Genomic DNA, 14,566 nt, shown 5'->3' with positions numbered 1-14,566 from the left:
AGGGGCTGCTTCTGTGATACTGTCATATCATTTTATTTTTATTTTTAGACTGTTGTGGTATGGCAGAGATTGAGAGAGAAATTGTATTGTCGGTCGGGACGGGGGGACGGGTTGTTGAAAATTGTATTAGCTATGAAAATGAATAAAAACATTGTAAAAAAAATAAATAATGGAGGCCGCTACAGCCTCTTAAAGAGCCTCTAGTAAGGACCCCACCCACACCCCCCCCCCCCCCCCCCTACAGCCACCATTCCTTATGTTACAGTTAGGTTAGGGGGAAAGGGTCTGATTTGACAATGCGTTTTAATTCATCAGAAGAAGCTTAAGAGCTTGTCAGTGCCAAAACGTTGCATATATGCTAAACAGGAAAACTGCATTCACAAAGTGATATTAATTAGACCCTTGTCAAAACGGACTCATCACGACCATTCACGAATCAACAGTGTCAGCAAAATTTAAAACATTTTAAAAAAACGTCATCAAAGTGTAGTGTGGTATTTTGTCCACAGCACAAATTAGAAGTAGTTCAGTTAGTTGTGTTCTATGTCCTGCTGTGTGGTTTTGTGGCCACCCTGTTCACACACGTGAGTGGAATGTTCAGTGTTACCCTCAACTTAACAAGTGTTATTAATGTAAAGGTTACCAGCCGTGATAGTGAGAGTGAGGTGTGTGACATATGATTCAAAACATCCCACATGATGTCTGTACTTCTGACCGTGACCGTGTACTAACCAACATTTGTCTTTCTTTCTTTGTATTTGTGTGTGTGTGTGTGTGTGTGTGTGTGTGTGTGTGTGTGTGTGTCTGCAGGCAGCCCTGGTACTACGGCTGGGGCTTCAACCTGCCGCGGGGTCAGGCTCTGCTGGACAAGTGGAACCAGATCCCCGACAACACAGACATCCTGGTCACACACTGCCCCCCACTGGGTGAGACACACATTACAGCACATACATACACATACATACACACACAAACACACACACACACACACACACACACACACACACACACACACACACACACACACACACACACACACACACACACACACAAACCATAGACTGACACAAACACAAATATATGCATGAACAAACATAATGGCACTGGGCACGGGCATCAACAACACATACGTGTACTTGTGGTCATTTGTTTATTTTGTTCATTCACACACACACACACACACACACATGCTCCGTGATGCATCTAAAGGTGCACATGTGTACAGATGACTGAACTGTGAAAAGACATTACAATGAAATTATCTTTTAATCTCTCTCTAAATATGAATACAAATCATATATGCACAAAATAAACACAAGCCAATGCAACTGGTGGAGAGAGAGAGAGAGAGAGAGAGAGAGAGAGAGAGAGAGAGAGAGAGAGAGAGAGAGAGAGCAGCAGCAGGTGGAGGTGAAGTGTGTTGATATGGATGGTAATACAAAGGTAAACACACGCTGTAAATGTCTTATCAAAAGAAAGTAACATGCATTTGCAGCCTGCAGTTATTTTACATTTCCCTGAAGATCAAATTCAAGTTTGTGCCCTGATTGTTTGCGTTACAGTAATCAGATCAAGTGTTCTTGAATAATAGCCTAATCTGATAACGAGTTCTCATTTATATATAAGCCTATATTTTTTATACAGCATTTCTTTTCACCAGAACCTTCCTATAAAGCTTTGTTTATACTCGCGCAAGGGCACCGTGGCGCGGGCCTCTGTAGATGGCGCGCAAGCTACGAGCATGCAGGGAGATGTTTATGCTCAACGCATGATAGATAGATAGACAGACAGACAGACAGACAGACAGACAGATAGATATACTTTATTCATCCCGAGGGACATTTTAGGCATCCAGTAGCTTAGACAACCATAACACAACAAACACACATAGGCTACACACATATATCTCACATACATAAAAATCACTTACAGAAATTTAAAGAGTTACAATTTGTGAAGTGTTTACAAAGGTCTGGTATGGGCCGACCATGTGATGCAATGAATGACCATGATAAGGTGCTATGGTAGAGTGTGTGCAGTGGTGGTAGTGCAAAAGTGAACAATGCAGGGATTGAACAGTGCAATAGCTTATTATTAAATGTTGACTACGACTATGAAAAGAAAAAAATAATCAGCGAATAAGCAAGAAGTCGTAGAGAAGAAGTCGAGAGCGGAAGTAAAGGAAAGTAGGCTGCCTGCGAGTAAACACATCCATGATAAACACCGACGTACTGGAGTTAAAATAATCCAGAGGTGCGCAACCACGCGCCGCGACAACCTGCGGCGCCTTTGTGCCGGACACGAAAGATGTTGGTGACGTCCTTTTCTGGCTCGCAGAACACTGCGGCGACCATAAACCTTCCTGTAACTCCCATCTGTGCTCAGTTTAATCAGTAAATTCATCGGAACACGACTCCAGCCTGCTGCACCTGTTTGATAAATACACTGCATGTGTTTGGGGAGAATGCGTCACATCTGTGCCTGAAAAACAGCCCCAAAAACTGCAGTAAATCTGGCCCTCTGTCGTTTATTTATTTATTTATTTATTTATGTATTTATGTACTCATTTATTGACCTAAAAGTAGTCACATTTAAATATATTGGGTCTAGAAATACTAGCATCAGCCTATAAAATATGCATCATGTTTTATATTGTTTTATTAGATATCATACAGGAAAGTGATGACAGTGAGAGTATGACAAACAACCAAGGTTGCCAGCTGGGCCTGAACTGGGGACATTGCCATTAAAATGCTAGTCCACCATGATGTGAGTTTTTGTAAACGCTATCTACGATGCTTAAACCTCCCCCAGAGGACTTGACTTTAGTGGTCCTGGCAGCAAGTATGTGAATAGACACTCATACATATTCATACAAACCATATAAACAACATGATGAATCATTGTTGTGTTGTGTGGATGAACAACGGGTGAAAGTAATCAAAGCGGTGACTCACGCAGTCTGGTCAGCTCGGCCCGCTCGGCCTGAAAACACACTTTACCTTTAGTCTTCTTAGTGATCACCTTTCAGCTTCTACACACTTTTCATCCTCACACACTCGCAAACACACACACACACACACACACACACACACACACACATACACACACAAGAGTCGGAACAAACACAGATGCTGGCTCACAAGTGAACGGACATCCTGTAGGCACGTCTCTGTCTCACACACATAAACACACACAGTCGCTCGTGCACACACAATCTTCTCTCTCTCTCTCTGTGTCTCACTCTCCCACACACACACTTTCACACTTCATCTCCCGCTGCAGCTGTGGTGCTCAGACGAGTGTGTGTGATTGATTTCTGTGTCTTGCGTCTCGGCTGCGAACACGGCCGTTTTTATTTTCCATTCAGCTTAGCGAAGTGTCTCCAGCTATCTGCTCGTGTAAGCCACCGGCATATGGAGCAGCTACAGCAGGCAACTAGCGCATGAGGCACACACACACGCACACACACACACACACACACACACACACACAGACGAGAGCAACAGAGGAAATGGCATGAGAAAGAAAGAAGGATAAAGGAAAAAGGGGATGAGGAAGAAAAGTGTGGACAATAAAGTGAATTCTTTAAAGCACTAGAGGTCAAGAAAAGAAATCTTTCTTCGAAATCTTTTTACAAAAAGAGTGCGAAAGGAATGATGGCCCAGAAGGTGACGGAAAAAAGGAGTGTGAGCAAGACGTCGTTTTGCACTGCACCAAAAGCTCCCGGTTTTTTTATGAGGCACGGCAGATCGGCAGCTAGAGAGGAAAAATATGGCCTCTTTATCTGGCTGTGAGGAAGAAGTTAACAGCAGAGAGACAAAGAGAGAAAGTGAGACAAAAAGAGGAAAACCGGCGCACTGCCCATAGCAGCAGCTGCTTTGAAACAAGCGGCACATTAGAGCAAAATACCCAGAGACACAAAAAAGCCCTCGTAACTTCTCACTTCACTTCCAGTCTCACAAGGCTTGTAAAGAACGCATTTACAGTTTTAAGACATTTCATACTAAAACTGATACTAAAAGTATGGTGTTTTTTTTTTACAGGTAGATACATTTAGAGGACAAAGAAGTCTGACTGTATTACTTTACCTGCATGACTGATTCACTGCCAGCTGAGAACATGGAAGTTTTTATGTCTGTGTTGAATATGAGAGGGTCCATTAACTTGACTCTGTGGGATTTTTAGCACTTTGTTTGGTAGTCAAACAATAAGAAATGCATAGAGAATCTTAAAGTCATCCCCTAGAGAGTCTTACTCAAGATACCAAATCATTAAACTTGCTACTTCTCACTTGTCACGGCACACAAGCATACTATTATATGGCCACAATCTTTTGTATAGTTTGGTCGAAGTCTAAGCAAGGGGCTAATTCAAACGACGGTTTGACATGAGAACTGACATGAGATTTGCAGCTTGGAGTCGAGTTGCAAAAATAAGGACTCACGACTTTACTTGGACTGATTTGAGACCTGGCTTACTTGAAAATCGACTGACTTGACTTGAGACTTAAAGGTCCCATGGCATGAAAATGTCACTTTATGAGGTTTTTTAACATTAATATGAGTTCCCCCAGCCTGCCTATGGTCCCCCAGTGGCTAGAAATGGTGATAGGTGTAAACCGAGCCCTGGGTATCCTGCTCTGCCTTTGAGAAAAGGAAAGCTCAGATGGGCCGATCTGGAATCTTGCTCCTTATGACGTCATAAGTGGAAAGGTTACCTCCCCTTTCTCTGCTTTGCCCGCCCAGAGAATTTGGCCCGCCCATGGCCCATGAAGCATGGCAGTTGGTCAAGGCCACACCCCTACCCTCCACCTTGCCCCCCCCCTCTCCTCCTCAATAGCATTTAAAGCTACAGACACAGAAATGGTACATCCTAAGAAAAGCTCATTGTGGGACTGGCTCTAGTGGCTGTAATTCTGCACCAAGGCTGAATTTTAGGAAAGAGACTTCAGATACAGTATTAGGGGACCACTAAGGCCTATATAAAAGAGACTTCAGATACAGTATTAGGGGACCACTAAGGTCTATATAAAAGAGACTTCAGATACAGTATTAGGGACCACTAAGGACTATATAAAAGAGACTTCAGATACAGTATTAGGGGACCACTAAGGTATATATAAAAGCATCCAAAAAGCAGCATGTCATGGGACCTTTAAAGGAAAAAAGTTGAGGAGACTTGACTTCAGATGAAGTATGAAGTATGTACCTTTCACTCAGATAGAGATCATTTGATTCACTCCTTAAAGTTGGCCGTTCAATGAACTGCTTCCGTTAGAAGAATACGTTTTCCTCGTGGTTTTGGCCATTTTTCTTTTACAAAATCAAGTCAAATATCGAAGATGTAAGACTTGATTTGGACTTATTCTTAAAGGGTAACTACTGTTTTTTTCAACCCTATTTTCCTATGTTTTTGGGTCTAAGTGACTGATGGGAACAATAATCTTTGACATTGGTCCAGTATTAAGAGAGATCGCTACAGTCGGCAGCAGAGAAACAAGCTACAATGTAAGTTAATAGGACAATTGTTCAGCTTGTATTTACCTTCACAAAAGTGCTTGTTTTACCACTGACAGACTCAGAATATTATTCTAAGGGTCTGACAACATTATGGAAACGATTTCTAAGGAGGTTGACCTTTCTTTTGAAGAGTAAAATCCTTTTTTTAAACATAAAAACATCCGCGAAATTGCGTTCGCTAACCGGCAATTTCCACTGGATGCGGAACGTCTGCGGAACGTCTGCGGAACATCGACGGAGTCATTAGGTTTCCATTAAAGTCAATGTGTGTATTTCCACTGACTGCGGAACGGCTGCGTCCCTACTCCATCCCAGCTCCGTCAGTCCGCAGCCCTCTGGAGCAGATACGCAGAGCTTCTATTTTTGACGGACGACGGAGAGCTCCGCAGCAATTCAGCACAATTCAGATTGTGCGGGACAGGAAGTCGAGCACAGAAACAAAATAAAACATCCGGTTACTTTTCAAAATAAAATACACCGTGCTCACGGCGGGTCATATTTTCCTGCACTACACCTTGAAACCACAGCATAGAGTTGTTTCCCCTCTACTCCTCTGGATGGAAACAAACGGTTGTTGGTTTTGTGGGTCTATTTATAGAAACTACATCCTGTTATATCGCGCGAACATACGTGAACTCGCAAGATCTCGTGGATCGGCTGGCCGCAGCCGTTACGCAACAAATCCGGACCTGGTTGGGATTGACGGACGGTGGAGCACGCAGCCGTTCCACAGCGGAGCCGGTCTGCAGACGTTCTGCATCCTGTGGAAATCCACGGTAAAGCCACCAGACTCCATGTAAATAAACAGTAATTTTAGCATCGTAAAATACACTTCATTCAAAGTCGACAGAAACAAATTAAAACTATGAAAAGCCGTTTTGGGTCGTCTTTCCACTTTTCCAACCATCACAACTCTAGTTTTGGTTGAAATAAACACATAGTTTACTGATTTACATGTGACAATATGTTGGCCTTATACACGCTAAAAGTATTGTTTTTTCAAATGGAGTCTGGTGGGTTTAGCACTAGATCACTCAGAGCTGTTTCTGGTTAAACACAAAGGTTTTAAAGATGTTTTAAAAAGGTCTATCTCTGTAGAGATCCTTTCCATAATGTTGTTAGACACTTAGAATAATAATCGGATCCTGTCAGCAAAAACAGCACTTTTAGTGGACCAAATTGACGATGCACATTTGCCCCATAGGGTTACATTGCAGCCCGGTCTGTGGCTGCCGGTTACAGCGTTCACGCATAATACTGGACCAATGTCAAAGATCATTGTTCCCATCAGTCACTTACACACACAAAAAATAGGAAAATAGGATCCAGGTTGAAAAAAATGATAGTTACCATTGAAAGACTTGAGACTTGACTTGAACTTTCCCCTTAAAGACTTGGAAATTGACTTTAACTTGCCCTTAACAAGGCCCTTTTTCCTGTTTCAATATGACAATTTATTTACTTAATTATTATATACATCTGGCAGCTTCCAGGCAAACTGTGCCATCAGTGGATTACAGCTCTTTAAATTTGCCTCTCTTTTCTCGAGAAGCTGTCTGCCTGAAGAGGATGAACCTGATTTTGGACACTGGTTGAAAAAAAAAAAAAAGTAGTTTAAAGACTTTGAGAATTATTGTTTATAGGTATTTTTGTTTTTACAATTTTCTGGCATTTCATAGGCAAACCAATTTCGATTGATCAAAACAATCCTAGCAGGACTATAAGTCTTTCAGTTTCTTTTTCTCATTTGATAATTGGTTCTTTTGTTCACTTCACTCTATTTTTCTTTTTCCTATCTGGCCAGAGCGACAGAAGGCAGGGAAGATGGAGGCACGAGCTCCTCAGTCATTTTATTTCTCCGACTTGATGCTTTTATTGACTCAGCATGAGCAGCATCCCTCCTCGTAGAGCAGCCACTAAATCATAAACCCTCCGTGCTTCATCCTTGTCACACACACTGTGAAGTCTGCATCTGTGCGTGGCTGTGATTGATCTTTATTTTTTTTTATGGCTGCTTTCTAAGAGTCTTTTTTTTTAGTGTGTGTGGTGCAATCTGCAGTTTTTGCCTTTAGACAAGGACCCGAAATGGCGAGCTTCGTTCTAAATGTGATGTATCGCTTTTTTGAAGAGAGAGGAAATTTATGACCCTCGCGGAGACACATTCAGCCGAAAATCACATCACACTGCTGCCCGTTGAACGCATTAGTGAAATGATCCAAAGAGGATCATTACTGTACAGCCGGCAGTTTATGTAGAAAACTAACAGGATTAAAGTGGCTGTGTGTAACTTTCAGTTTGTGTTGATTCTAACGGCCGCTTTTAGACAAAGGCGGTAGTGTTTTTACCACACCTGCTGCCAGGGCTGTAGTCAATTCCAGCTTGGTCGAGTCCGAGACAAGTCCAAGACCAGGACTAAAGACCGAGTCAAGTCCAAGTCCACAGAGGTTCAAGTCCAAAAAACGTTGAGTCCAAGTCAAGACCGAGTCCAAATGAGAGATAGTCAATACCGAGACAGGAAAAAAAAAAAATCTTCTTCAAGACCACTATGTATATCTTCTATTTTAAGATGATCATTTTCCTTTAGCGTTATCTCATTCTGGGCCACAGCTCTTCGTTTGTGGCCTAGTGGTGTTCGCAGGCTCTGTGAGAAGCAGCGGGTTTAGTGTGAGGTGTGTTTGATTTGCATGTCGCTGTGTGCAGGTTTCCTGGACTGGGTCCCGAAAAAGATGCAGCGCGTGGGGTGCATGGAGCTGCTCAACACAGTCCAGAGGAGAGTCCAGCCCAAATTACATGTGTTCGGACACATTCATGAAGGTACGCGCATGCGCTTGTAAAACACTTAAACACACACACACACACACACACCCACACACACAATACTGCGGTTACTACAGAGGCACGTATGGTACATGTAAAACATCTACATTTGTAAATTAACATGACAGTTTTTACATCAAATGAAAATTCTAGTTCAAGCAGAGGTTGAGTAGCGTACTCACATTGACTTTAAAAATATATATTTTCTCCTGTTGTTACATATAATAATACATTTGACAATTATGGAAACTTCACCCACAAAAAGTCTGACCATGTTTAATGGAAAAAGTGGGGGAGTTTATGACACAAAGTTAGTATCTGTATCCGTTCATTGGAGTAAAAATATCTTCATGCATATCTGTATGTGGATTTACACAGTGAATTCAACAACAACAACGGCCCATAATAGGAACCTGCTATTTTATAGTGTAATTTAAAACAGCTAAATGATTTTTTTTTTCTCCTGTAAATGCAGACGAGTTTTTCAGCCCTGAGTAGTGTCTGCAGTCAACCTCACAATCTACAACAACCTCCACTGAGAAGGCAGAACAGCTTGTATGTTACCTGAGAGGCAAAACAAGTCTGGACTGTGAAGCCCTCACTGCTGTTTGTAAAGCTTAAATGCTGTGAGCGCACGGGAGAGACTTTGAACATTCTGATCTCCCTGGATTTTGTCAGTTGGACAATAAGAAGACACTAAAGAGTGTTTAGTGGTCTTGTAGTGCATAAATCAAACGTGAGTGGGAGAAAGAATCCCAGTAGAAATCACACCCTTGACTAATGTGTGTGTATTCCGTTACATCCCCACATATGTACACACATATTTGCAATGTGATATTTTTTAGTCAGGGATGTGCTCTAAATATAAACTAATCTCCTCCCCCCTTTTTGTATTTACAGAATACAGTTTACACATTTTGAGGCTGACATAAATCCTAATGACCTAAATTCATATGGTTGCGACATCACATTTAGCATCAAACTAAAGGAAAGGGGCCTCTAGCTTTACCATATTCTGAAGGCGGCAGTTTGTTTACACACATTTCCACCATCACTGTGTCTACATTTTTCTCACATATCTAAACATATAGCTTATTATGTAAATCCGGCAGTCACATGTAGATGTAGCGCAAATAGAGGAATAGCCATGTATCTAGATCAGGGGTCTTAACTTAAAGCTTTAGTGTGTAACTTTTTGATATTAATGAACGTCCGTTACATTCCAGCCGTTGCCAAATGAGTTGCTACAAAGCTAATTAAGACTATCAGCTCCACACAACTCTCTCTGGATTTCTCAGTATGACTATGTTCAGAAGATTGTGGCGTCTGGCGACTTTCCCGCTCAGAAACTCGAGTGAAGATAATGACCTCTTCTGAAGAGTCCATCATGTTTTTTTAATCCTCCGTGTCCTCCTTGGCTACTAGTAACTGCGTGGAGGGGGGGGTGGGGTGGTGCGCGGTCACGAAAGGCTTGTATCATGTGGACGCCCCAACAGTTTTGTTGTCATTACTTACAATTCCTCATGGGGGAGACAGAAACTACGCACTATAGCTTTAAAGAGAGACAGAGCAGGGACCCATTAAGAACATTGAGTTGCATATTAAACTGGGCCTACAATAATGTGTAGGGTGGCCTAAAGCCTTTATACATACCTTTTTAGTGCATAAAATACTAAGCTATTAAAATGATAATTGTTGGCATGATTTTATAACTCATGTTTTAATTTTAAACATTCATGTGGCACAGTGAATCCTTTGTTATTAACTGTATCTGTGGATGGCTACCTTACCCATTGGTCAGTAAGCCTATCATCCCAGTTTTCTCACAAATAGGCAGGGCACGCCCTGCTATGCCCTGCAGCAACTCTGAGGGCCCTCTAGGGGTCCCGGACCCCCTGTTGAAGATCTCTGATCTAGATCATGGTATTATCTATGCCTTAAGCTGAATATTTGTAAGTTAATTAAATTGACTGAAAATCCAATTCCAGCCACGTAAGCTGAGATAATATGGATGTGATGTACAATAGTTTTCTCGAAGAGCAATGATGAATGACGAAAATTATTAAAGTGTATATTCGAGAATAGCCGAGCCGCATTTCAGATTTTATAACAGGAGAAAAAGGCTGAAAACGGATCTCTTATTAAATTTGAGGACTCAGAATGAAATTCAGAATGACAGACGTCCTCAGTGTGTTTTGTATTCATGTATTCTGAATCTGAAAGGACCAACACAGACATCTGTTCGTATCCAAGACATGGTGAAAGTGACACCTACACTTAAAAAAATCACTGATAGTGCAAAGCTAAATTGGAGTACTTTCGGAGAGATGGTATTTAACTTGTGCTTGACAAAATGGTTTTACACTTTTGCATCTGCCATTTGGAAGGAACGCTGATCCAAAGTGTCTTTGAAGCAGCACTTTTTTTTTTTAACTGTAGGGGTGTTAGCGTCACACTCATGCATACATTTTCTCAAACTGAATTCTCGGCATTTTAGAATGTGCTGCGATACCAAGCGCTTATAACGTCCAACCGATGACCTCTATGTTTGCGTATGTATTATGATCCCCATCAGATGCATCTCAGTTGCTATTCGTCCTGGGCTCCACTGTGATTGACAGTACTTCCTCTGATTAGTTTGTATCATTTAACCATATGTAAGTCGATATTATTGGACATTTGTGTGCTTTTTGGGGAGGCAACATTTTAGTAGTATGCGGTTAAAAAAAATAAACAATTCCATATTGGGCCACATTGAAGTTTTGCACTATTATAATAAAAGAAAAACTGCTCATGCTGAAAACTGTGTGTGTTTAAATTCTATATTAAGGCACTCCTATTAAGAGACATAATGTACTGGATGTGAGGAGAGGATGGAAATGTATACAAATAGCTGCTTTATGACTGACTACTGCAGCACAGACATGTAACATCTGAGATAGGCATGGTGTCAAATCCATGGCAAACACTGAGGACGAGAGACTATGGTCAAAACAGAGAGAGAGAGAGAGAGATACACAATGACAACTTTGGTCTATTTTCAGTAATGGTTGAGAAATTGAAAACATTTAGCAGGAAATTAAAAACATGCATGTATTACAAGAAGTCCTCCAACCCATATGCCCACATAGGTCGTCTAACATAGGGGTTCTCAACTGGTCTCACCCTGTGACCCACATTTCCCCATGGTCATTAAGTCGCCACCCACTTTTATAGAATTCAAAACAAGCATATTTATTTTTCAGAAATATGCTTCGAAAACACATTTCATCACGTCATCTTTTTTTTTTTTTTTAACATAAATACACATATTTACATGTGCAAAGTGCATTTCAGAACATATTAATAAGACACTGAAGAGCATGCCAACTGCATGGACAAAAGTGACTAGAATAAATGAAATATCAAAACTGCAAAAAAATGAATAAGGCCACAAATGATCTTGCCTCCGAACATCAACACAAACTTAAAGTGAACGTTAATCAAATGATGGTTACCATGGCTACGGCGCTAGACTGCTGCACGGCTCTGACGCATGTCCATAAAAAAAAGACGTTTTTTTTCAAAATCAAAGTAAAAAATCCGATGCGCATTAAATATTATTTATTTAATTTTGACCTGCTGTCCGCGAGCCACCCAGAACGGGTCCTACCAGTTGAGAATCACTGCTCTAATACATACATTAATCGAGGGTGTAATACATGACTACTACCCTCTAGTATAACCCACAGGAGCTAGTTTAAGACCAACGCAGTTGTCAATTTCCCGTCCAGCGCCCGCGTCGTTTAAATAGCAAATGCACCTGCGCCCATCTGTGCGCCCATGGGCGTGCTGGTCTTACAGGAAGGTGTGTTCAGGTGCATTCTGGGCGTGCTGGTCTTACAGGGAGGTGTGTTCAGGTGCATTCTGGGCGTGCTGGTCTTACAGGGAGGTGTGTTCAGGTGAATTCTTGGCGTGTTGCTATCTTGAGGCAGCGGAAAGTGATCGCGCATTGACCAACAAAAATGCAAAAGATTAAAAATAAAAATATTACAATGTGAAATACTTCTCCTGAAAATCTCTCCTTTCTGCTCAGCAAATCCTCCATCATAATAGCAATGCTCCAAGGTCCAAACGCGCCTTGCTTTTAAAGGGAATGGGAGATGATCTCTGATTGGTTTATTGCATGTTACGCCCAAAACACACCTCTGATTAATGAAGACACTAAGTACAACCCTTTAGAACCATGCACCCGGCGCACGGACCCTTTTTTCCGCCGTCAAACTAGAAAAAGTGGATTTGGACACACCTTAAACACATCTGCACCAGACGCTTCACGCTGTGCACTTAGATCGTTAAAATAGGGCCCTTTGTGTGTTCCTGTTTGAACAAAAATGAAAAAAAAAACTCTTAAATGTATTTAACCTGTGCACACCTGTAAGACAGAAACAAAGATGCTCCTGTTTTACGGTTTGGAAATGTGACTGTCTGTAAAAACGTTGGTGCTGATAGCGTGCAGGAGTTCACCCTTTTCCACTGCTCACCCAGGTTACGGCATGATGACTGACGGCACCACGACGTTCGTCAACGCCTCAGCCTGCACGGTCAACTTCCTGCCCATGAACGCGCCCATCGTCTTCGACCTTCCAAATCCCCGGACCACATGACTAAAGCGAGAGCGCCCAAAAACACCTGCCGCCAACCAGGAGAGCTAGGTGAGGTCGGGTGGTCAGAGCGGAGCAGGTGTCTGTAAATATGAGGCACACATCCAGTACGGTACATGCCTGGAGATAGAGCGAGACTAAGTGAGGAACGCTCCCTCACGCTGTTAATGTTATTTTATCTGCCACCATTTCTTCATCTCAACACTGAGTCGAAAAGCAGACACACGGACGAGCGGAGAGACGCTTTTACGTGAGGACAAATGGACATTTCTCTGTCCTCTTTTACTGCACTGACAATCTGATGGGGCTCTCGAGAGAGACAGGAGGCACCCAGACGTCCCTGTTGGTCTTTTTCACTTCATTTATATGAACTGTAAATCACGAAGTGAAACAACCCAACACCTCGTCTCCGTGACAGTTGTGGATAAGCCTCGACTCAACAGCAACGGAACGTTTGCCCGAGGGGGGATTGTAACAGAACTTTTTCTCCCTTTCCACTTTTTTAAACATTACTTTCCTCATTTCTTCCCGCCTCTTTCTGCCACCCTTATCTTCCTCCTGTTTCTCTCCCCTCCTCTGGCCCGGAGCATGATGTGGTGTGTGTTTTTGCCAGTGTGTGTGCGCGCGTGTGTGTGTATGTGATCAAATTGAGTGTGTGAGGGCAGCAAGAGGTCTCTGCCAGGGGCTGTGAGAGTGTCAGGGTGTCAAACATGACACCGCTCCCCTGGGCCCCATTACAGCCTCCACAAGCCTCTTAACCACATGCAGCACTTTCCCTTTTTCCTTCCTCTCCTCTCCCCATGTAGCTCCCTTATCACCTTTTCTCCTCTCTTCCCTCCCCCCCCCCCACCCTTCCTCCCTATCCTCCATGCTGTGAATGACTACCACAGCTTTTTAGCGACTAACTGAGAAGGCGGGCTTTTTGGACTGCAGGCAACATACGACGTAAAGGTGCTACATGCTAACGCTGCTTCTGTACAGTCACGCTAACCTCCAACTTCCGAGCCGCGGTGGTTGTTTCAAGCACCCTCCCTCGTGTTGGGAGAGATGGAACTTTTTATCCTTTTTTTTTTAAAGAGGAGTAAATCTGTAACTACATGTAGTGTAACTGGTCTTTGTAAATGTACTCTGTCAATGTAAAGAAAAAAAAGAACTTGAAGATTTCCACGTTGTTGCTATGCTTTTAAAAAAAACATGTTCATATTTGTGCTTATTACACCTTCGGTCTATTTCTTAGTAATGTAAATGCTTATTATGGTATTTTCTCCTCTGTGAAGCTGCTCAGCCCCATTATGGTGATTATTAACTCTTTCACGTCTCTTATCTGTGTTTTAAAAAGAAAAGCTTCCTTTTATTCTCCCGTTGCTCTATTTTCTGAATTTAGCTGTTCTCAGTAAGAGTCTGAATGTGCTTAGCATAACAAGACCACGTCACACTTTGATCCTCCTGCTCTCCGACATTATGTTTGAACGTTCCCTGGGGCTGCAGTTTACTCCCGCTTCCTCAGCACATCAGCATTCATTGTGCCAGCTGATGTCTTAATGTTTCCAAACAGGCAAAGGAGGAAAGAGCAGCAGAATTGCT

The 14,566-nt window shown here is 42.3% G+C and overlaps 1 protein-coding gene across 1 annotated transcript in view; it reads left to right on the top strand.

Moving 5' to 3' along the window:
• The window catches only part of mpped1 (metallophosphoesterase domain containing 1), a 94,650-nt gene extending 80,478 nt beyond the window's left edge, over positions 1–14,172 (top strand). Inside the window, exons 5-7 of the mRNA XM_031288256.2 lie at positions 811–926; positions 8,223–8,336; positions 12,867–14,172. Coding sequence (XP_031144116.1) covers positions 811–926; positions 8,223–8,336; positions 12,867–12,985 — 349 coding nt within the window. The 3' untranslated portion in view covers positions 12,986–14,172. The remainder of the gene's footprint in view (positions 1–810; positions 927–8,222; positions 8,337–12,866) is intronic.
• The last annotated feature ends 394 nt before the right edge of the window (positions 14,173–14,566 follow it).

This window comes from Sander lucioperca, chromosome 20 (genome assembly GCF_008315115.2).
Source record: "Sander lucioperca isolate FBNREF2018 chromosome 20, SLUC_FBN_1.2, whole genome shotgun sequence".
Classification (NCBI taxonomy): Eukaryota; Metazoa; Chordata; class Actinopteri; order Perciformes; family Percidae; genus Sander; species Sander lucioperca.
The sequence above is the reverse complement of the archived record's forward strand: the minus strand, read 5'-3'. Positions and strand labels throughout refer to the sequence as shown.